We start from the raw sequence: 22,979 nt of genomic DNA, 5'->3' as shown, positions 1-22,979 counted from the left end.
CTAAACCAGTTGTGCAGGCAATTAAAGTCAGCCAAGGTGCAGCTGAGGCTGCACTTGCTGCAACAGAAGCCATGATACCAACTGTTCAAATGAGCCATACATAACAACTTATACCACCGCAGGCGGCACGCGTTAGCGCTCACAGTTTAAGTCATGATGGAAACCCAGGCGCAGCTAAACACAGTACATCAGGCGCTGAAGAACCTTGGATTCAGAAACTATACAGAAAATATTGTAATTCTACCAAATGCAAGACTACTTAATTTGAAATACCGGGAAAAGCAGATATATATAAAAGCAAGCTTTCTGTTGGATTAGTAGCTTTGTTGCTATTGCCATTTGATGATTTAAAACGTTCAAAAATCACTCCCATGGATCAAGATATGTCTCAATATGTAGATATTATGAGTAGAACTGGTTTTTCATCTGTTAATAGTAAGAAATATAAAGTATACATAGGGTCAAGTCTACAATCAAGATCACATACTTACCATTCTACCACTCAGGACTCTGGGGAAAGTGAAGATAATGTTTTTGAAGCTGCTAAAGAAATGCAAAATTTATCTCTTGGAGAAGAAAAATCTGGTAAAGGAATTTATATGTACAAAAATCCTAAAGACTTAGAAGCAAGATCAATGATTATGATTGGATCAATGAAGGCTGGAAATACAAGCAGAGAACTAAAAAAGGATATTAGAAGGATTTTTGATGACATGTTAAAGATCAATTATATCACACTTAAACAACACAAACTGTTGTATCAAAAAACTCAAGAATAGCACCTGCACTGCAAAAGCGAACACCTTTTTAATTGAAAACAGGCGCCAAAGGCGCACACGTGCAAGTGCGCTAAAGGTGAATACACTTTCACAAAATGGATTATTCAATGCAAGCGCCTGAATATAATAATGTTTTATTAACTGTTGACAAACTATATATGTATAGATATGAGTTTCATTCAAATCATCCTCTGATTTTAGGTAAAAATCTTGAAATTGGATTAAAAAGCATATTTCTATGGTACACGTACCCTAACGTATCTGAGAAATATAGCAATAACAAAGTTACTTTAACCTATAACAATCTAACTGTACCAATCACAATTCCAAAGGGAATGTATGAAATAAATGCGCTTTCCAGATATTTAAGCAAACAACTTTCTGATGAGTACAACAATCTTAATGAAATTTTTGGCAGTCAAAATGAAAAAAGAACTCTATTGCATTTAGGCGTAAATGAATCAATTTTTAAGTGTTATGTAAAATTGATAGAAGAAGCACAAATTGACTTTTCTGAAGGAAGTTTACATAAACTCTTAGGTTTAGAACCTAAAGTATATGATCAACCTTATGAAGAGGGAATTGATATAATAAACATCACTCGAGGGGTTGATCGTATTTACATACGTTGTAATCTTGTTCAAAGAAATTATCAACCAGAAATGAAAGATGAATTGTTTGATATTTTGCCTTTTGCAGAACCAGGGTCAGCCATTCAAGAAAAATTAGAAAAAATAGAATATTACAAATGTAGAGATTCTATTATCAGACATATAGAATTAAAAGTAACAGATTTTAAAGGCAAGCTTATAGATCTTACTTAACCCATATCAATAAAACTTTGTTTTAAGAGTTTCACCAAACACTAAGAAATGAACAACACTTTCTTACAAGAAACGGAATCTCCAATTTGGGAATTTCCTTCAATAGTTGCTAAAGACACCTCAATTATTAAATATGATTATACTAAAGTGTATGAGGATAGTCATAGAGTTGGGACACTAGAAAATTCAGATCACTATTCTTTTACAACTCATAACAAAAATTTGTGGTTATTGCCAAGTGAGTCTTATTCAAGTTTAACTTTCAGACTGAGAAACGAGGATGGTAATCAATATGTTTGACAAGACAGAGCTGCTGTAGGTCAAAATCCTGCTGCAGTAGCTGAAGATGTATCCTTATCTGATAATGGTTTTAACATATTTGAAGAAGCTCGATATTACATTGATGATAAAGAAATAGAAAGAATAGATCATTTGGGAATTGCTACTTTAGTCAATAACATTCTAAAATACACAAGTGAAGAAAAACTAAATGCTGTGAAACATACTCAACTCTGGTTTTTGAAGAAAGATAATGATAGAAGAACTTTTGTGCGAAATTGCTCAGGTACTTTAAATTTGTTGTTACCCCTGAATCGTATTTTTTCCTTTTTGTGATCAAGTAGATCACATTTTCAGAGGAGTTACACATAGAATTACATTTACTTTAAACAAACCAGAAAGGTTAGTTCAAAAGGCTAATGCAGTGGCAAATGTCCAAGTTGCCATAACAAAATGTGCTTGGATGATGCCTTATGCTGAACCATCTTTGAGTATTATGGCTAAATTAGAGACTCAGTTAGCTAGAGATTCATCACATAATCTTTCATGGTAAGCACTCAATGTATATAGAAATCAACCTCCAGAAAATTGAGAGGTTCTATTGTCACTATCAAGCACTATTCATAAGCCAGAAAGAGTCTTTGTTGCTTTGCAAAGCCATAATAGAAATACGTCTCAAAATCACTCATCAATGATACTTGATCATATGAATGTAGAAAGTGTGAATGTTGAAATTAATAGTGTTCAGTTTCCAGATAAAGAAATAAAGAATAATTTTACAAGCAGAGAAATTACTGAGATTTATGACACATTTTTACAGTGCAGCGGTCTCGACCGCCCGCGAAGCGGTGGATACATGACTAAAATAGATTTTGAGACTCTTAGAACTTCATTTCAAATATTTCATATTATTAAAATAACAAGTAACTTTATTGCGACTCTTAGTCGTGTCAGATTGTAAAATGTATAAACCTGTTTCACACCATAAACCAGAGTTGTATGAAAATACCCAATTTCCCAATATTGTAATTAACCTAAGATTTAGAGAAATTCCTGCACATGACTATCTAGTTTGGGTTTGATATACAATCACAGAGAAGCCACATTAAATCTAGACAGTAAAAAGATGAGAGTGATAAGATAAAAATCACTTTAAGATAAACATGTGCAAATACAAAATTATGACAATGACAATTAGCAAAAGCTGTGAATGATAAAAACATAATAATAAAATGGAATCTGAAGCCAAACGACATAATAAAAAAGTAGAAAATTTACTTCAAGCTAGCACAGGAAAGGGCGTTTATTTACCTAAAAAGTCTGCTAAAGGTGTTTTTTTACCCAGGAGAAATTGAAGCATGGTTTATATAATCATGAGATTTTAAGTATTTTACAAAATGAATAAGATTTTAAAGGTTGTTTTATGCGTGATGAAAAGCTACAAAAGAAAGTTGTTTTATCTTAAACCTAGATGAGTTCACTGATCCTGGAACACATTGGGTAGCTGTTTATAACAATGAATATTATGACTCTTTTGGCTTACCACCTCCTAAATGTTTGGAAAAGCAAGTAGATTGGTATAATGTAAGACAACATCAAAATGCAAAAATGCAAAATGCAAAAAAAAAACCATATGATATATGTTTTAAGAAACTGTTGGAAACACAGAAAAACAATAACTTAAATGCTAAGCTGTTATTTAAAAAATATGTCCAACCTTCCAAATAGATCTATATGCCTAAGGTGTAGAAAGAAAACTTTATCTACAAATGTCCATGGAAAAACAATTTTGAATACCATCAGTATTTTCAATTAAAGAAACCTCCATTGTCACAACGCTCGTTGCGCTCGCGTTGCGCTTGTTCAACAAGCGCAGAACCGCCTGTGCAGCTGATGCCGGAAAATAGCACTACAAAAATAATATTTGTAAATGTAAAGTATTGTACTAAGTTCATTTTAAACTTGGTTATGTGAACTTTAAATAATATTTAAGCAGGCACAAGCTGGCTTGCATGGCTCGCTGCGCTCGCCTGACATAGTCAGGCAGCACTTTCAGTTTTAGGACTTATTTTGCTGCATAGCCTCAAGATATGCTAGTTTTTTCCTTGTTCAATGAATTCAGCTTTTAGAGTTTCCAATTTTACTACAAGTTGTGATTTTGAACAAAGTTCTTCTTTTAATGTATAGTATTTTTCAAGTATCTTCAAAACTTCACTAAATTCCTCCTTTGTTATCTGTTGGTCATTAAGATATTTTTGCATGATATCACTATTTATTGTTGTTGCTAACTGGACCAGTTTTGAATGTTTCTTCATCTTTTTTAGAACTTTTTGATCAAAAATACCCATGAATATGCCAATATAACCACTTGCCACACTTACAAAGCCTAATGGAACAGCAATAGTTGCACCGAATCCAGTTACTAAGCCCCCTGCAGTGCAGGTTGCAGATATCAATGATGATGAATTACATGCAAGTTGAGTGGTGAATAAGGTTTTATGAAGTATTTAATATTTTTTATAAGCAGTTTCGTAATGTTTCTTTTCTTGTTTAAGTTCATTTAGAAGGTCATTTGTTCGATTTAGACGATACATTCAATCAGCTTTTGTGTTCGCGGCTCGCTGCGCTCGCTCGGCTTTTTCTAATATTGGGTATATTGGAGCTGTTGCCTTTAACACATGACTGCTTGCGCTGACCCTAAAGGCCTCTTCTTTTTCAAGTGCCATTTTATGTTTTTAACCATTATGTTTAACTAATTTGTATAAAAAATATCCTTGTTCTGCTTATATACTTAAACAATTAAATATATCTCTCGCTGCGCTCAACAACAACTTATGTACAAATATATGCAATTTGTTTGCACATTCAGATTTAATTTATATACACAATTTATTCAAATATTGTCAATTAGATGCAAGTTATTTACATTGTTTTACATTTTATAACAATTTTTCTCAATTAAATGAAAAAGCTAGCCAGAAATCGTGAAATCATGCATCAAAAAAGGCAAGACTTCATTATAAATGAACTTAATAATGGTGTCAAAGTGTCTGAAATTGCAAAGAAATTAAATCTTTGTAATGTTACCATTTACCATGTAATCAAAGAAATAGAATTAGAACTAACTCGTCGTCTTGGGCAAAGACGGGGAGTTTGTGTCCTTGGCCAGATGGGCCTGGACACCAGGATGAAGGAAGTGGCTGACATGGTCCTGACTAGAGCCACTGTTCTATTATAGTGGCTCTAGTCCTGACTAAGAAAAGGTTGGACGGACTTCAACATGTGTTCCCCGGCTACGTGCGACCCCATGAAGAGGTCGTCCTCCTTCCAGCGGAGACCAAGTTGTCTGAGGCTAAGTCAGCCATTGTCAGGGCTAGTTATTATGGACTGATTATGGTCGGGCTTCAACTGTTATTTTCAATGTCTTCTCATGCTTTCAGGACACTGCCAGACGTCACCGATTCGATCATTCTTCAGGGCGACCTTTCGGAATCGCCACCGGCGGGCTAGGTGGATCCAAATGATCGGGCTGAAGGTGCTCCAGACCAAGGCCCATTCTCCAAAAGGCAGGGAGGTTAATTCAAGAAGGCGTCAAGAAGATGTATCTTGTCCAAACACTAGCCTACGAAAGTAAACCCCTCTCCCTAATACTTAAAGTTGTGAACTTGTCGAGCAAATTGTATTCATTTCTTTTGTGCTTCAGTCAAGATAAATAAAAAAAGCCCATCTTATGTAGCACGTTTCATTGGAATATAGTCAGCCACGTATGGTGTAAGTTATTCTCCTTGAATAAGACTTGAAAATGCTCGGCTTCATGGTGTTTCAAAAGCTCATGTTCGCTTTGTTCATGAAGATCTTTGCAAGCAAAGCAAGAATATTTAGGAAGTTCTCGGGCTATTTTTGTCGCCCACAGCTTTGGCTTTGACCACACATATTTCTCTTCGAAACGTATTAAGTCTCATTCGATGAGTGATGACTACAAGCAAAAAGTCTCGTTGAACGAGACTTGTAAGAGTGAAATTTAAAAAGGTGAAATACCTTTTAAATAGGTAAAATACCTTTTTTAAAATTAATTGATTAAAAACAATTTTATGATTCTCAAACATAATAATATATGACGGAAATTGGAAAATTAATCAATTTTACACAGACCCCTATCCATCAAAAAGGTTCATTGTACCAGAGCCCCCATTTATATACTACTCCACTACACTTACGAAGTGTTTCCCTCTGAAACAGGTCTCTCCGAGTTTGAGTATCAGCATTAATCTTTGGTACCTAAAGCACTAATCGCTAGCAATTAGTGAGTTCAAAATTATATGGATGAATAAAAGGAGATGTACACACTTTAACTTATGCGCTTCCATTCCAAACTCATGTTCAGGGGAAGGATAGCTATGGCGTAGCATCAACATCCAACACGTATCCATATTAGGTTGATTCTCTGTCCGTGGGTGCAGCTAGCGTAAAAAAGGTTCCTTTCGAGTTACAACGCTAACCATTACGATAAATCTCCTCCGCCATCCGAGTTATTTTTCATTCCTTTTCCATACGAACAGCTACAGCCCGAAAATTCTCCTTAGTGCAACAGAATAAGGCTGTACATCAGCAGAACAAACTACAAGCTAGAATTGATTCAATATTGAGAATTTCGTCTCAACTCGATTTAAAGGTGTTTAGGCCGCCCGATAATTTCAAAATGAGTAAAGAAAACCAACTCTTAGGTTGTTCTTATTCCTTCTTCTTATTGATCGATTGAGCACTTGGGCCGGTAAAAATATGCCCTTTATAAATGATAGCGGTAGGACGTCGTGGTCATAGGATGGAGCTTCATTCACTTGCTGATGCCGTCGCCGTCGTCACTGGGCTGATGGTCGCCTTGGCTGGAAGCGATCGACCCACTACTGGGCGAGTGTTCTAAGGGTGGTTGTCGAGCGGGTTTGGGAGCCCCGCACACACTCAGCGATCGCACCATTTTCGTGAATTCTTCGTCCGAATCGGAATCCAACGAGTGGGTGTGACTCACTCGAGTCGAGGCCCGGGATACTACACCCTATTAAAACACGGAGAGAGAAGGCATATTAGATTGGAATGATATCGAGGACTGTATTAGAGATAGTTACTTTGTTCAGGAAGAGCTGCAGACGGTTCGTAGCGGCCAAGATGAGCCCCAGGTACGGGGGAGATGGGCGCATTGGGCGAGACAAATATTCGGGATGGTATTGCACGGCAGCATAGAAGGGATGACCATCCAGTTCCATAATCTAGCGACAAAGGAATGGATTAGTGGGCTCTACGTCCATGCTGTGACCTGATCAATCATTATAAAAGAGTGCGTTACCTCCATTCGCACGTTGTCCACATCCTGGCCCACAAACTTCATACCCGCAGATTCTAGGTCCTTTATATACTTGGGATTAACCTCAAACCTGTGCCGATGGCGTTCCTCAATCTCATCCTTTCATTCAGCATGAAAATAGCGCTTTCAGAACATGCAATCCTCAACATATCAGAAGGATCTCTTACCAAGTCTCCATATAGATGTCTTAAAATCGAGCTAGGCTCTTTGAACACGGTTTTTCTTTTGCCCAAACGCATCGTTCCACCCAGATCTCCAGGGTTATGTTCGGGCATTTCCACCACCACGGGATGACCAGTATTCGGGTTGATTTCAATCGAGTTGGCATCGGCCAGATGAAGGGCGTTGCGGGCAAATTCGATGACGGCACATTGGAGGCCCAGGCAGATGCCCAGAAACGGTTTACCCGTGGTGCGGGCCCAATGAGCGGCTGCGATCTTACCCTCTACACCACGAGTCCCGAATCCCCCGGGTACCAACACTCCTTGACAATCGCAGAGGGTGCGCCAAGCGTCATGGAAGCGAACGGGTTCAGTGCTCTTGGTTTCGACTTCCAGATCAGCGGCCGAGATGTAGGTGAGCTTCAGACGATATTTCACAGCCAATGCAGCATGATTAAGGGCTTTAATGACAGACGTGTATGCATCTTCCAATTTGGTGTACTTTCCAACCAACGCTATTCGGACTTCCTGCAAAACACGATGGTTAGTTATCAAAGACGATCGTCAATTACGGGTGGTGAACCCGACTTGAGCTCACCCGTCGCAAATGCTCGGCTCGCCCGGCCATGGCTTTCCACTTGCTCATGAACTTCCGCGGTCTCTCGATGGGCATTTCAAAGCACATCTTGGAAGACAAGAGGGCAATGATTCCCTGTTGTTGAAGTGCCAAAGGCACATGATAGATGGTGGGGCAGTCATGGATGTTGATGACTTGCTCGGGCAAGACGTGACAAAAACTTGAGATCTTCTCTTTGACCGACTCATCGACGGGTCTTTCGCTCCGGCAAACGATGAGATCCGGAGAGATACCTAATCCGCGGAGTTCGCGCACACTCGCTTGCGTGGGCTTGGTCTTGTGCTCCCCCGTGGCCTTGGGTTGGGGCACCAAAGACACGTGGACCGAACAAAAGTTGTTTCGACCCACTCGGAATTGAAACTGACGAAATGCCTCCACGAAGGGCATGCCTAAAGTGAAAAGTAAACCAACCCGCAGATGATGAAGAGCATCCGCTATCATTGAGGGGGGAGAATGCTATACGCTCGTACCTTCAATATCGCCGATAGTGCCGCCCAATTCAATGATACACACCTCAGGTGGGCGAAAGTCATCGGTCACGGGCAAAATAGCCACATTTTCCACCCACTTTTGAATGGCATCCGTGATGTGGGGTACCACTTGCACGGTTTTACCCAAGTAATCGCCACGACGCTCTTTCATAATGACGTGTTGGTAGATCTTGCCCGTGGTGATATTGTTATCTCGACGAAGGGTGGCATCCAAAAACCTGGGAGCACAAGCTCATTCAAGTATTGACTGGGATTCGACCCGCCGCTGAGGCTGGTCGTGGTTCCTCCTAGGAACGTCCGTTTCATTACCTTTCGTAATTGCCCAAGTCCAAGTCCACTTCACCGCCATCATCCAAGACGTAGACTTCGCCGTGCTCATAAGGTGAAAACGTTCCAGCGTCGATGTTAATGTAAGGGTCGATCTTGATGCTAGTAACGGGCACGTTGCAGTGTTTGAGGATCACGCCCAAGGAACTAGCCACCACCCCCTTGCCAATGCCGCTGATCACACCACCCGTAACCAGAATATACTTCATCGTGGTGTTCCGTTCAGAGCTAAAGACAGAAATCACAAAGACCGGTCAGACCTGGTCAGTCTGTCCGTCGATCTACCAAACACGTGTGGACCTAAGGCATTGGACGAGATGAAAGGGCAGTGGGTTGGGGGGGGGGGATGGTGTCACCCACCGTGTCACCTACGCTAACGACCGCCGGTCACTGAATGGAGTGACCACTTCCTTCGTCACAAGGCGAGGTTGAACTCTCGGCCGGCTAGATGGCTGCTGGCCAGTTCGATCCGCTCGCAGCCGGCGACGTTTAAGCCCTCGATCGATCCATTGCTCCATCCATTCAGCCAGAGGCTGTTCCAGCACCATGTTAACTAAGAGCCGTTTCTTTGGATTTTTGTGATTTTTTGCTGCATTTTTTTTTCTTCAAAAAATACCATGTATAATTGAATCTTGAAACTGAAATCCTTGATGACCACATTAAGAATAATTTCTTTTTTGTATTTTCGAATTCCATTTAGCATTTTTTTAGCATCGATTTTGCACGAGTTAGTATCACCGGCTGAAAAAAAACTGGCTTTTTCTACATGGCTGGCAAGTGGGTGTATGAATGAGCGAGTCGTCACCCAGCCCATCTGTTATTCGATGGGCGTGGTATGTATGTTCTTATGGGTTACAGCCCATCCCTGACATCAATGTCAGCTCTCCATTGCGTTCTTCAGACTGAGGGCCTAGGACACGGACTTCTAGTCATTTTACAAGTAAATGATATCAAAATGATCCACAGTAACTTGAATTCGAAAAATGGCTCAGAGTTGCTATGACCAAGAGCAGACCGGTCTGGTTAGGCGGGAAGCTCGTTCACAGTCGACATATTTCTAGAAGATTGTGGCTGGGATTTGGGTTGACGGGAGTTCATCCGATCTCGTCTCGTTGGTTCCCTGTTCATGGTGCGCCCCCTCTGTCACAACCAAAATCAGTTGGCAGGCCGAGCGAGAGAGCTGCCATCTGACTTCGTAACAAACAAGTTGATTTGTTTTTCATTCTACTTCAAAGCAAAGAATATTCATAAAGCTCAATTGATGCTGTCTATCTCTTCAATTTATACTATTTCTGAAACTTGTGATTCAGTTTACCTCAAATGTGTGAGGGGAAATACTTTTTGGAATACAATAATTCAACCAAAATCCGCTGGGTCGAGTTGTCCAGTCACCAAAATATTTTTGTTTACTTAAAGAATACAATTAAACCAACCCATACTTACATTTACTTCAAGATTGCGACTCGGTCCTTACACATACACCGACCATTTTAATCAATTTCTTGATTTGTGTTAGCCAACCCACCATTAGAAACAATCATTTTATGTCGCAAAAGTCTGGATATATACAGTAATTTGTCTAAATCTGCCTTTCATTTGAGAAGCAACTAGAATAAAGTAAAGAATCCTTTGGCCAGCCCGACCAAGCTGGCCTGGCACTGATACAGAACTAACTAACGGGATCGCCATTTACCGGGTACGCGTCCGTGCCCGGGTCAGTTAACCCGGGAGGAGGAGGCCGGCCACTGGCCACTGGCCCACCGAGACGGACTTGAGGGATACGGATTGAGCGGGCGGATCCAAACTTTCGATCCAGGGCCCACCAATCCTCAAGCCACAATGTTGACAACTTCAACCAAGAAGCACCTACGGTTTACGCCCTGAGCGATATCCTGACTGGCGACATCCAGGACAAGCTCACCACGTGGTGAGGGCGAGAAACCTTGCCGAAGGCTGCCGTCACTCGTCCATCGCCCGACAGGTTACCACCACCTTGGGCCTGGCCGACCTTCTCGTTGAGCGACCGGGCTCGTCCACACTTCAGCGTTCCAGCGTTCCACTCTACCTAGGTTCCAGTCATGTTCCATTTGGTCCAGGCTATCGCGCCCCACCGCGGATTGGCCCTTCTACCAGGTTCGCTAGCCGCTTCCGGCCGAACCCCAGGAGCACTAGGCCCGGCGCCAAACCGCCTGGGCCAGTCTGAACCCGGCCTGGGACGTCAGCCCATCCACCGGGGTCCACGGGTGTGTCCCAGTGACCATGGATCTCAGCTGCCTCATTGGACCGAGTCTCAATTAGGATTGAGCCCCGAGGTTGGGGTAGCCCGTCAAGGAATGATTAGTCCCAACCCCACCCGCTAGTGAAAACGAACACCCCAGAGGCGGCGACTGGTCCTGGTTCAGTTTAATGGGATTAGACGCCCATGAGGGCCATGACCGGGCGGTGGGACAAGAAAGGAGTCACCCTGCCATTTTGCGACACTGTCCCAAGGTCCTAATTTACAGGGAAGGGCACCTCAGAAAGTAAGCAAACGCAGGCGGGAGGAGGGGTTAGGACGTCAGAGGGGATAGAAGAAGGGAAGAGCCAAGAGAGCTGCAGGAGGAAGCATAAATCAAGGAGTTCGACAGCAGTGGCGACGAAAGCTCTCCGAAACCTCGCTGGAAGACGTTTCAGTTTTGCGTTACCTCCTAATCAAGTGCTTGAACTGAAGATGGAATTCATGGAGCACTCTCATGCATCTGATCAGGAGGTAACACATAGCTCTACCAAACCTGGCTAGAAGATGTTGTTCAATCTTTGACCAAGCTTTCCACTCCACTACTGACGTACTTCATGAACAAATCATCTCCCTTATTATATTATTACATAGCTCTTGATTAGCTACTTTTTGAACGCTTCTAACCAGCAATTTCAATAGCACAAAGATAATTATTTTTGGGGGGAGGCTTTGGGTGTCATTAAAATTACACCGTTTAAAAATATAACGGGATTGCAGTTCTTTTTTCAAAAAAGGGAATGAATTACTGTTAATGTTGTTACTTGCAATTTCATTATTTTTGCTCTCTGCAAATGTTAACAAACAGGACAAAAACCTTTCTAAGTTTTTCTTGTTCAAAGTTAAATAAAGCATTGCTCTTTTGGTAAACCTTTGTAATGATGAAAATTATATTTTCATAGTTTCTAAAAGTGTTTTGTAAGGCCTGATAGTTAGTTGATCTATAATCCTGAAGGAAGGAGGTCGTCAGAATATAACATGGATTAATTTCAAGTTGGAAAAAGCTCGTTTTGATCCATTTTAGATGATTTTACCCACCAAATTTTTGTTACCAAACTGAATCAAATTATGCCAAAGCTTTATGAAATCATGGCTCAATCATGTGTTGGTTGCCACTTACCAGCCACTTAGAGAAACTAACAAACAAACAATGCCATGTCCCTTGGTTTATTCATGAGTTCGTTTCAAGTTTCAAGTTACATAACAAACAATCCCAAATAGTTTTATCCCACACCTAACTTACGATGGTAATCATGTTGCATATTTTGACATTTCTCTACATTTGGGATGTTTTTTTTTATTGAGGGCATTATATGGCTAAACATATTGCTCAAATCCCTTCCTTTCACAGTCTATTCTCACAGGTTGACGCCTGGCGTATTATATCAAATGACGTCAGACGCCCTTGGTAGGTGGATGCTTCTCAGTGGGCAAGTGTTGGTGTGGGTGTTGGTCTGTGTGTGTTTCTGGCTTTGTTTACTTTCCTGGATCTCTTCTTGTTTCGAGTGTCAGTACGATCATTACGCATTACTACTCATGCATTGGTTTAGCGAAGTCCATACCCGCATACATGCTGACTGACCCTTGGCAAGTGGAGTGAACTTTCGGATTCTGAGCTGAATCGTGGGGTCAAGCACTGGCCCGACCACCCGCCATATCAACCTCACTCATGACTCATCTGGGTCCTCATCTGCGGCATTATGGGCCCGTAGCACCCGCCGCCCATCCCGGCTCAAGCACCAGCCCAATTCAGCCGAAATTGATGCCCCCCTTAACCGATACATTTGAGATCGAAGATTTCACGGCTTTGTCGGACTGGGAAAAATTCGTGGCTGGATTCGAGGATATCTTACGTGATTGGGGTGTCAGCCACTATCACCCGCCACCTGATCCGGCTCCCACTAATGCCACCTCGCCTGGCGTGCCGTGGGTGTGGCGTCAAACGCGCCGTGAGATTCGATTTATGGATTGCGGCTTTTGGGTCACGCGTTTCCTTCGCACGCTAGATGTAGCCGATGATCCGCCCACTGTACCACCGCCCACGCGCTCGGATGGCTCGGTCACACCTGGATCCCGGGCGTGTCAGAGCTTGATGAACGGCGAGAACGACTTTCCCTGCTCGGCTCATCCCATATATTATTTTTACGGCTTGGATGAGTTTATCATCTTAAGTCCGCAAGGGACCGAGCAAGTGGATAACCCCACCCGTATCAAGGTCAGTGTGCTTAACGGAATGAAAATGACCCCATGGGCCTCTCAATTCTTCTGTCCAATCGATTACAGATGGTCTTGGGTACTTTGAGTGTGGCCGCTCACAACACGGAATGCGGCATTCCCATGTTCATTCAAGGTAAACGCATCTGTCGCCTCATCGAGTTTTGGGAGATTGGGTTGGTATGACCGCCAGTTTTTTTGTTTCACCCGCCACAGTCATGCAGCGTAGCCAAGCCCAATTTGCGGGCTTGTGTGTCAATGATCGGTTTCGCACCATGTTTGAGATGGCCGTTTTGCCCAAGGTGCCCAGCTCGTGCCGCAACCTGTCGGAAATATTGTACGTGTTTCAGGAGAAACTGTCTCAACCCTTACCAATGTCGGTGCGGGGCTGTCGTTGCACGCTGCGGCGAACCTATCGCTTGGAGGACTGGACTTCCCACGCCTGGACCCAAGCGCCTCCGGATTTTGAGCTGTTTGCCATGTTTGGCGGGCAGTTGGGCTATTTGAATGACTTGCGACAGTTGCCCTTTGGCGCGGGTCAAGATCCCGTCAAGCGTTTACTCTTGAATACCACTTGGCCCGGTCTCGTCGAAGAAACGGTATTGGAGAACGATGTCCATAATGATTTGGACCCTTTGGAGGCCCCCAGTTGGTCCGTATCCGTCCAATTCGAAGAGCAGCCTCAGTGCCTTCTAGGTGATTTTCAAATCGTTGAGCATGGAAACTCCTTGATTGGCCTTAAGTGAAATTACTAACGGTGTTTTGTTTTGTCTGAATAGGGCAATACCTCCGTCAGTTCGTCAAAGTGTCGGAAAACCATGAATCCATGCTTCGAGTATTAGGGGACTTCTTCAATCAATCAGATTACGATGTGGACGAAAGTGTCGACAATGTGCCCAATGCCTTGAAGCGATTAACTGGCCCAACCTATGGGTTGACTGATATCATCAAATCAGGCCGATCCCGACGGAACTCGAATCAACCAGGTCCCATTAAAGACGACTACTTGTTCAAGATTTTGGAGTATCTTTTCCCTGATTCCACCGATAAGCCTGAGTTTCCTTACCCTCAAGACTTTGGGTCGCCCTCTCATCGACACAATGAGAATTTCAATAACTTTCGTGTCCTTCTCTCTACCATCAAATCCTGCCCTGTCGATGGATTGTTGTGGAGGTTCACCATTGTGGCGGCTCACTGCCTTCATATTCTAGGCGGCATCAAACCCTTGGCTCATCTGATGCATGAGTTCATGCTTGAAATTCGTTTTCGTTGGGAAAATGGACGGAAACTTCCGGGCTTGCCCCACGGACCCCCTGACCATTCTTATTGTCTGTTCCATCAAAAGCTTCAGATGATCAATTATTGCATCGATCGTAAACTAGCCAGGGAATCGGTTCCAAATCAATCCAATGAGGAAGCCGTGACGCCAAAGAATGATGAAAATAGCGATGAAGAGTTTTTCGACTGTGATGAGGATGAGGAGATTGAAGTGGATGAAACCAAAACTAATGCTGCTGATTTGCCAATTTGGAACCAGAAACCCGCGGGACGTGCCGAGCGATTGGGGAAAACCATGCTGTTGCACCATAACGATTTCATGTACGTCCCAATTTGCCAGGAACCAGCCCCAATGACGGACGACCAGTTGGCGGAACAAGCAGAGGTGAGACTTCTGGATCAATTGATAGGCTGGTATAACTTTCTAATCGAAGAGATGATCGTCTAGATTCTCCTGCAACTGGGATCTGATGCCGAGGGATCCGAATTGAGAGCCAAAATGCAATCTGCCTCGTTACTATCGGATATGGAAAGCTTCAAAGCAGCCAATCCTGGCTCTGTTCTGGCTGATTTTGTACGATGGCATTCACCTCGAGATTGGATCGAATCCCAAAAAGATAATGGAGAAAAGGTGTATTAGACATGCTTGCGAAGAATATCTTTCAAGAAAAAAAAAAGACCAATTTATTTTTCTGTTGCTTTAGGGCAAGTTAAGCGTGAGAATGATGACACCAGGAAATGCATGGGCCGAAGCATGGGAGAGTGCCAAACCAGTGCCCGCACGCCGGCAAAAACGGCTCTTCGACGATACCCGAGAGGCCGAAAAGGCTATCAAGTTTCTAACTAGTCTAAAGCCAGGTGAAGCCACTCAAACCCTTATGCCGACATTTCTTCACGCCGCAATCCATCGATTGCTCCTCGAAACCTTGGATAATGTACCCAACCTCAAGGACATTATAAGCACGGTTTTGCCTGTGTTGGCTCGACTCGCCCGGTTCTCTTGCCGACCCGAAGTTCAGCACTATAGCTCCGAGACACTTCCTGAATTTGACACTCGGACCAACCTGGTCAGAGATGTCGTTCAAAGACTCTCTGCGGCCGAGATCAAACTCTCGCAAGCCTTGTCTTTGAGGGCCAAATTCACCAAGGACGTGAATTTTGTCAAGGAAAAGGCCCAACTCGACGATCAGGAGCAGGTGGCGAGACAAATGGAGGACTTTGTCAGACAACTCTACTCTTGTCCTGAGGTCAAAGTGGTTGGAGCTAGTCGGGGACCTGCCGGTCAATTGATCCAAAAAATGTTTAAAGAGGCTGAAAAAGCCACCCAAATGATCACCGATGACATGGAGGCTGTGACGGATGCGCCTCTTAAGGTGTTTCCCGCTCCTGTGTCCAGAGAATACATTATTCGCGTGGCCGTCCCTCGACCATTCCCTTATTCAGCCAAATCCCCACAACGTTTGTACGTTTGCATTAAAGATAAGGAATTTCGTCTGGCTGGAGCCTTCACATTGGACAAGGAATATCTGTGATGTACGCTTTCGGTTTTAATGGATCCATTTTCATTTTCTGCCTTTCATGACATTTATGCATATCATTTTACTGCTAAAGATATTTTAAAACTCGAGGATCTTCCGTGACTGTTTTTTCAGCCTTGGCAAAAAAGTCGATAGTGTGCTTCTTCTGGCGACTCAATCGGGTTTGAATGACATTAAGCAGAAACTTTTTCGAATTAATATCCTCCGAAGTGAGGACGGCCTTGAGGTTCTTCAAGTCTTTTTTGATCTGCTCCATTTGAGCCTCCAGCTCGTGTTCCTTTTCCTCGAGGTCTCTTTTCACATTGGCAAGGCACTCTTGTTGAATCTGAAACAACATGAAACCAATCCAGTAAGGCGTCGGAAAATTTTGCCATAAAATTTGTTCATAAAATCAGCCCCAGGGATCCAGTGTACGTAAATGATTTATGGGAAAATTAAAGCGTATTTCTGACATATGATATTGAGATGAAAATCACTCTCGTGTACTCTTAAGGTGTTATAAAATGAATTTCGTATTGCGTCTTAGTGCGTTTTTCAGCGCTAAAATGTTTTGAAATATAAGAAATATAGACCTGTCAATTACTTTGCCCAACGTTATTGTATATCTTGTCAAAAAGATCAAGTCTCGCAATTCAATGATCTAAAAGTTAAAAAAAATGGGTTTTCAAAAATTTCAGTTATTCATAGTCATCTGGATTTGACCAGGTTTAAGGCAATTTTTGTAGACGTGCTTACAGCAACTGGGAATGGAAGCCCAACACTTCATGAAAAAAAATATTACTTTCCACTCAATTAGAGTTGGCGGATCTGGCTAACCCTTGACTGAAGTGTTGATCTAGTAGCTTGGTCGAAAACCTATCCAAGTCTGACTTCAATTCTTTTACTGGATCGACTCTTACATATTCCTTACGAATATCAGAAATTAAGCATGAAGAATCCCGAGAAAGAAGAGAGAAGCTCTCGATTGTTCAAACTTACCGAGACTCGCGAGAGCTGAAAGGTCCACTCAAAACCCACTTTAAGCTTCAACAATCACTAAAATTGACTCTATAACCTGAGTTAGGACAAAGTTCATAGAAACGTAAATCGTAGTCGTACAGCATTAAATGATACCTTTCGTATCTTCTTTGAATACTGTACCTACAGTCCCAACTTCTTTTGTCTCTCCCAATACGAAAGCTCTCTCATGCATTCCTTCATTGTTCCGAGTGGCACATCTTTGGACCCGTTCGACTTTTTGCAAACTTGCTTGACTAATTTTGGAGCCAAACTTGGCGGAGCATATTCAAGATGCGTCTTAGCAATCGACTTGTATAAAGTTAGTTTCGTGGCACTATCTCTGGACTTACACATCCGATAGATCCTACCATGCGTTTGAAAAGCTTAACCTACCTTTTCCGGGATATTCACATCGAACTTTCCATTATCTTGGAGGACAACCCCTATATCCTCTATGGACGAAACCGAGCCAATATTTTTCAGAATCAAACTTTCAACAAAAAGTCAAGATTTTGTTTCTCTAAATTTCACGAGATTGTTGTTCGCTCAATTACCGACGCCGAGTTTATTTCTGAATTGAAGGAATTGTTACCAATCATTTCATCTCGAGTCTGGCTCTCCCACTTTTATGCCTGAATTACATTTTAAATGGTTTTCTCTCAAAAGGTATGAAACTGGTGGACAGAAAAGATATGTGACCGACTCTTCAAAAAACGGCACAAGTCGCAGTTTTTCCTGTAATGTTGGAGGAGCCAAAAAGGAACAAATGAAAGGCTCCTGGGTGAGAGGTGAAAGGCTTTTTTAATCAAGAAACGTTGGATTGAGAATGTTCTTGAAAAAATGTTTCTTTTCAAAGGAAAAGATTAGATACTAGATAGCTTTTGATGCGAAAATAAGGCGGAAGAAGGTGCCAGACAGCCTTCGCAAAGCACTTTTAACCTCGATTTGAAGTGAGAATAGCGGTCCAATTTGAGAGAAGTGCAAATCTTACGCTACGTCAAGTAATGGAATTCTCGATGAGCGTACTGTGGTGCATATTGTGGTGGCATGTTTCAGCAGTTTATTTTAACTTCGAATTTTCTCACGTATTTGGTGTTTCCTGAGCATTTTACATTTACAACTTTAAATATGTACAAGCATTAAAACCGATAAAAAGTTACCATATTTTGATGCTTCTTTAAGGTGGCAATGAGAAAATTTCAGCAAATATTGGCAAACCAGGTCACATCATAGATTGTGCGAATCAGTAAGCATCTAAACGAATAGCAAATCGGTCAGACGAGCGCAAGGATTTCCATCTCACAGAGGGAAAAGCTTTTATCATTTCACTCAGGTTGTTATTAAATGTTGACTTAGTTGGTTGTGTCAGTCTCCATTGCAAGCTAAAATAAAGGCTAAATATGGAGCAAATAGTTTTCCTAGATGATTTCTTGACGTCAAAAAAACTTCTAAACATTTAGTGAAGCAAGTTGAAACTTGGGGAAACTTGGTCTGTTTTTACAATCTTTCATGAATACTACATGGGTAATAATATCACATCTTGAACTACAACCTTTCTTTCCAGCCCCTATTCTGCCATTTGAACTCTTTTGATTCTGAAAATCGGTTTTTTCGCAGCCTATTTACATCCTCAAAAATTAGAATTATTGACTCCATTCAGTGGTAAGTCGATTTTCATTCTGGGAAACGTCCAAACGCTATCCCCAAGGTCAGAAGAGCTCACAAACTCTGAACCTCTGAAAAGGCAATATTTTGTTTTTCAAACCAAATTTTGCCCCTCATATCCAGGCCTATTTATACTATACAAGTATCCCATCAAACTTACAGTAGTCGAGTGGATCTTCAATGGGATGTGAATGTCCATACCTTGATAACTTGAGCCTTATTCAATGGTCCGTCTTCCTGATGACGCTCCAAATAGGGTCCCAAGAAATCCAATTCTAGGTCCACGACACTCTTCTCCTTGAGTTTGGCGATCCTTTCCTCGTTTTGACGTCCCCGCTTCACCTGAGCATTCCGCTTCACGTCAAACACCCAAACATCCAGATCATTGGCTGAATGCTCACGCATGCGTTGCTCCAACAAAGCTGACATTTCCTTGGAGAAGAATCCATTACAGTCGACACATTTAATTGCTAGCAAGACGCCCTCAAAGCATGGTTGGTGACTGATTGACTGACTGACTGACTGACTGGTGACTATGCTAGGCCTAGAGGCATAGCATCAAAAACACCCCGTGGAAGGTAGTATCTATTCACTGGCCATTGACTTACTTTCTCGACATTATCCACTCGGGCCTTGGCCTTGGCTTGGGCTCGAAGTTCCTCTCCAAAAATCACCTTGAGCTCCTTGAGACAGGGTTCCTCATCGCGGGGATCAACCATGTAGACCTTGACATCCTCGCGAGTTAGATCCTCATCATTTTCCAATGACCTAGGTTGCAGAAACTCCACACTCTTGCAAAAGATCTGTCCTTCCACACGATGAAATTTGATTTGAATATGATCATCCTCGATATCGTAAACTTTCTCCATGATCTGGGAAGTGTCTAGTATCCGGCCGGGATTAGCCTGGATATCCCTTGGGTCAATTATTGCTCCTCGATTCGTTTGTGCGTCCTTGATGCTGTTGGCTCCTGCATAGGTCTCGATGATTTTGGCCACTTCTTTGTAACGCTTCGTATTATCCGCTGGGCCAAATTTCTTCTCCGCAATTATGAAGACGGCCTTCATGCTCTGAAGTCCGTCTAATCTACCGGAATATTTTTCCGTGATTTCCAGGTCTTTGAAGTCCCGCTGTTCCAATCCGTCAGACCGAGATTCGTGATAGAACTTGGACAAGTATTGGGCGGGTTGACCACCCGAGTGCTTGAAGAACTGATGCTCTTTCAAGTGGTCAGGTCGCCCATGGGCGAAACTCTCCACGACTTGGTGTGTTCGGGTGAAAGTTTCACGCACCGTCATCTGATCCGTTCGGTAGCGAAATTTTTCACAAGTCTGAATCAAATGGTCTTCAGTGGATTCAGTTTCGGGATCGAATCGCTGAATGCGTTGAACCAGTCCATCCTTCAGGAGATAGGGTGCAAAGTATTCCACCTTGGTGTCCTTGAAGTAATCGACCTTCTGGCCTAATCTAAATGTGAGCTCGTAGCTAGACTGGGGAATCTCTAGGGGTGCCAACCACTGATGAAGGACCTTGAGTAAGCGCTTATCAGCATGGCCTTTGCTGATGGGCTCAATATCGGCCACAAATTTGATCCAAATCTCGTTGGAATCCAGTTCGAGTGTCATTTTGTCTCGGAAAATCGCATCGTTTCCATGGCCGCTCGTACTTAACCAATAATTGCTGGCGTTCCACACGGAATCAATGGTCAGGATACGAGGATCGCTTAGAGGCCGTCTTTCACCATCGGTGGCCTCGATGAAGAATCCCCGCTGGCCTTCACTCAGTTCGACATACACCCAAGCGTGGAGAAGGCCGGGCTCTCGAGGTGATCCAGAGATTAGCCCTCCGTTCGTTGGGGAAAGGCCGTTATTTGTTTGGCTTTTTCTCTTCTGACCTTGCCAAAGCTGATGGTCGAGGCCTTCAAGGAACTTGGTGTATTTGCTTTCCAAAACAGGGGGATCCAATACTTGATAGTGTCCCTTCTCAATGGCCAAGTTGGTCTCTTTCGTTGTCTGAAAAGAAACGAAAAATTCAGACACACCAAGAAAGAATCCACTGAATTACTGAGAATTGCTAATTGTAAAAAGGGTGCTCCCAAATTGATCGCATTGGTGTTCAATTCCAATTTTGACTCTGGTTGTGACTTCGATCTACGATAGGACATGCTGAAGTTTCGGGAAAAACGATAACTTTTTGTTCCAATGACTTGGCTGAAATGAAATTCCGAAGACCTCGTCAATCAATGGCTATAAGCCTGACTTTGAACATTGATGATATTGGAGGACAATGTTTACCCTCTCATTGCAATGTAATAAAAACGTGAAATAGTGGTTCTGGGTTTGGAAATTAGAAAACTTCTGAGCAAAAAACTTCTCTTCTAAAGACACTTCTTCAAATGAGGAACAAAATACGAAACTTTTTGTCCGAGAACCAAAGTCCTAAACTCAACTGATAAGGGCAAAAAATCACTTAATCTGAACCAAATAGGCGTAATTCATTGACAACCTGGTGAGTACAAATGCCATATCTAGATTTAGTAGAATTCACGACTATTCCGATAACCGCCAGAAGAATAGACTTATCATAGGAACAACCGATTGCATTGCCAATCCTTTTGAAATTTAATATCCTACCTCTCCTAATAACCTTACTTAGCCTCGCATTAATTTCCATTAGTCATTCATTTATTTCTCAGAACCGCCAAACTTCGATGGAAAATTCAGGTAAAAGAGGAAAAGCTCATCATGATCTGTGCCTGGCGCCGAGGATGGCGCCAAATGTGGCTCGATTAACTAAGTAGACGTGGTAAAACAACAGCTATTCTTGTATCAAGTAAAACATAAAGCTGTTCTTCATCATACAGAAGATTAGTCTGTAACACTTAGTGGGGTGTACTATTGTGCATGTTCACATTAACTCATTCACCTTATTCAAATGAAGTATTTCTCATCTCACTTGTCATACAACAATGAGAAATAGTTCACCTCATGTATAAATAAGCATGTATGATTATCCCGATATCCTTTCCATGCGATGGAAGGAAATTCCCTTCGTTTTTCGCTCATCCGCCTACCTCAAGTTCTTTTCCGAGGGCGAATCCTTGAGTGGTCCGGTCTCGATTGGCCGTGGCTGGATCCACTTGGCCGCAGACGACAAAGGCTTGAAAGCCGAACCCGGTCAAGAGAGACACGAGGCAATGACTCATCTCCAGACTATTCCCAACTTGGCACAGCATGGTCAAGGTGGGTGAATTGATTTGATTCAAATCCTCAAGTCGAGGCTCGGGTTTGTAGGCTATAAAATCGCAGATAAATTGAGCACACTTTCCGATATCAAAGAGATGAGCAAACGGGAGCACGGTCGGCTGGAAATGGGGAAAATATCATGGATTGAATGGACCCAGGAACCATGGATGACGAGACCCATGAGCCGGCCCATCACTTTCTCACCTTGATGAAAGTCATGATGAGTTTCTCCACTTGGCATTCATTGGCGCACGTTAGGAATTTCGTGTGGAGATGGGGGAACTTCTGTCGGATTTGACGGCGAAAATTCTCGGCCGACCACAAATACAACTTTTCCACGTCAGAGTTAGCTTTGTAGCTCTTGGGCAGAGACTCGAGACTGGGAGCGTCCATTTGTTTCCTCAGTTGAAGAACGCCCTTGAGAAAAGGCAAATCGGTCGTGTTGGATTCCATGGTTAATGGAGACTATCCAGAGTTTACTTTGGTGCGAAGTCTCACTTTTATGATTAGTATTTGGGATCGACTCAACTTGGAACACAACACGGTCTTATAGGTACACCATCCATTGTTTGATCAATGTGAGCCTCGAATTGACAAGCCTACCTCAACGGACGGTCTGTTTAGTTGGAACTAAAGATACTTTCCTTATCAAAGACATTCAATTGTAACCAATGTTCCTAATCTGAAAGCGAGAGTTAATACATATGCATACGTACTAGGGGCCCTTGCGCAAAAGAATAAGATGATGTACTTTGCCAACTGAACGCTTTTGGTTGACATTGATATTGTCCTGGAATTTGAGCCAATACAATTGATATGAGAACAAAATTCAGAGATCGGATGCGGGTTCTTTAACATTGCACTGTGCAAGTTTGTCCAGTTTACAAGCTTTCTCTTTGTCTTTGTTA

The 22,979-nt window shown here is 42.5% G+C and overlaps 3 protein-coding genes across 3 annotated transcripts; 1 reads left to right on the top strand and 2 right to left on the bottom strand.

Annotated features, from left to right (window-relative positions):
* Positions 1–6,602: 6,602 nt before the first annotated feature.
* On the bottom strand, positions 6,603–11,180 carry LOC131890883 (CTP synthase 1-like). Its single transcript, XM_059240328.1, has 8 exons — positions 10,551–11,180; positions 8,840–9,085; positions 8,510–8,748; positions 8,001–8,428; positions 7,409–7,930; positions 7,224–7,340; positions 7,006–7,146; positions 6,603–6,935 (listed from the first exon to the last, which is right to left on the bottom strand). The coding sequence occupies exons 2-8, from the start codon at positions 9,064–9,066 to the stop codon at positions 6,717–6,719; spliced, it is 1,893 nt and encodes a 630-aa protein (XP_059096311.1). The 5' UTR covers positions 9,067–9,085; positions 10,551–11,180; the 3' UTR covers positions 6,603–6,716.
* Positions 11,181–12,544: 1,364 nt separating this feature from the next.
* Positions 12,545–16,254, top strand: LOC131890879 (rab3 GTPase-activating protein catalytic subunit-like). Its single transcript, XM_059240322.1, has 6 exons — positions 12,545–13,347; positions 13,416–13,482; positions 13,563–14,042; positions 14,126–15,009; positions 15,073–15,255; positions 15,329–16,254. Exons 1-6 carry the CDS (start codon positions 12,802–12,804, stop codon positions 16,154–16,156), a joined length of 2,988 nt encoding a protein of 995 aa, XP_059096305.1. The 5' UTR covers positions 12,545–12,801; the 3' UTR covers positions 16,157–16,254.
* Positions 16,162–22,888, bottom strand: LOC131890881 (dynein regulatory complex subunit 7-like). Its single transcript, XM_059240325.1, has 5 exons — positions 22,276–22,888; positions 21,900–22,190; positions 19,435–20,838; positions 19,028–19,258; positions 16,162–16,487 (listed from the first exon to the last, which is right to left on the bottom strand). Exons 1-5 carry the CDS (start codon positions 22,522–22,524, stop codon positions 16,230–16,232), a joined length of 2,433 nt encoding a protein of 810 aa, XP_059096308.1. The 5' UTR covers positions 22,525–22,888; the 3' UTR covers positions 16,162–16,229.
* Between the last annotated feature and the right edge of the window lie 91 nt (positions 22,889–22,979).

This window comes from Tigriopus californicus, chromosome 11 (genome assembly GCF_007210705.1).
Source record: "Tigriopus californicus strain San Diego chromosome 11, Tcal_SD_v2.1, whole genome shotgun sequence".
Taxonomy (NCBI): Eukaryota; Metazoa; Arthropoda; class Copepoda; order Harpacticoida; family Harpacticidae; genus Tigriopus; species Tigriopus californicus.
This window is presented reverse-complemented; position numbering and strand designations above follow the sequence as displayed.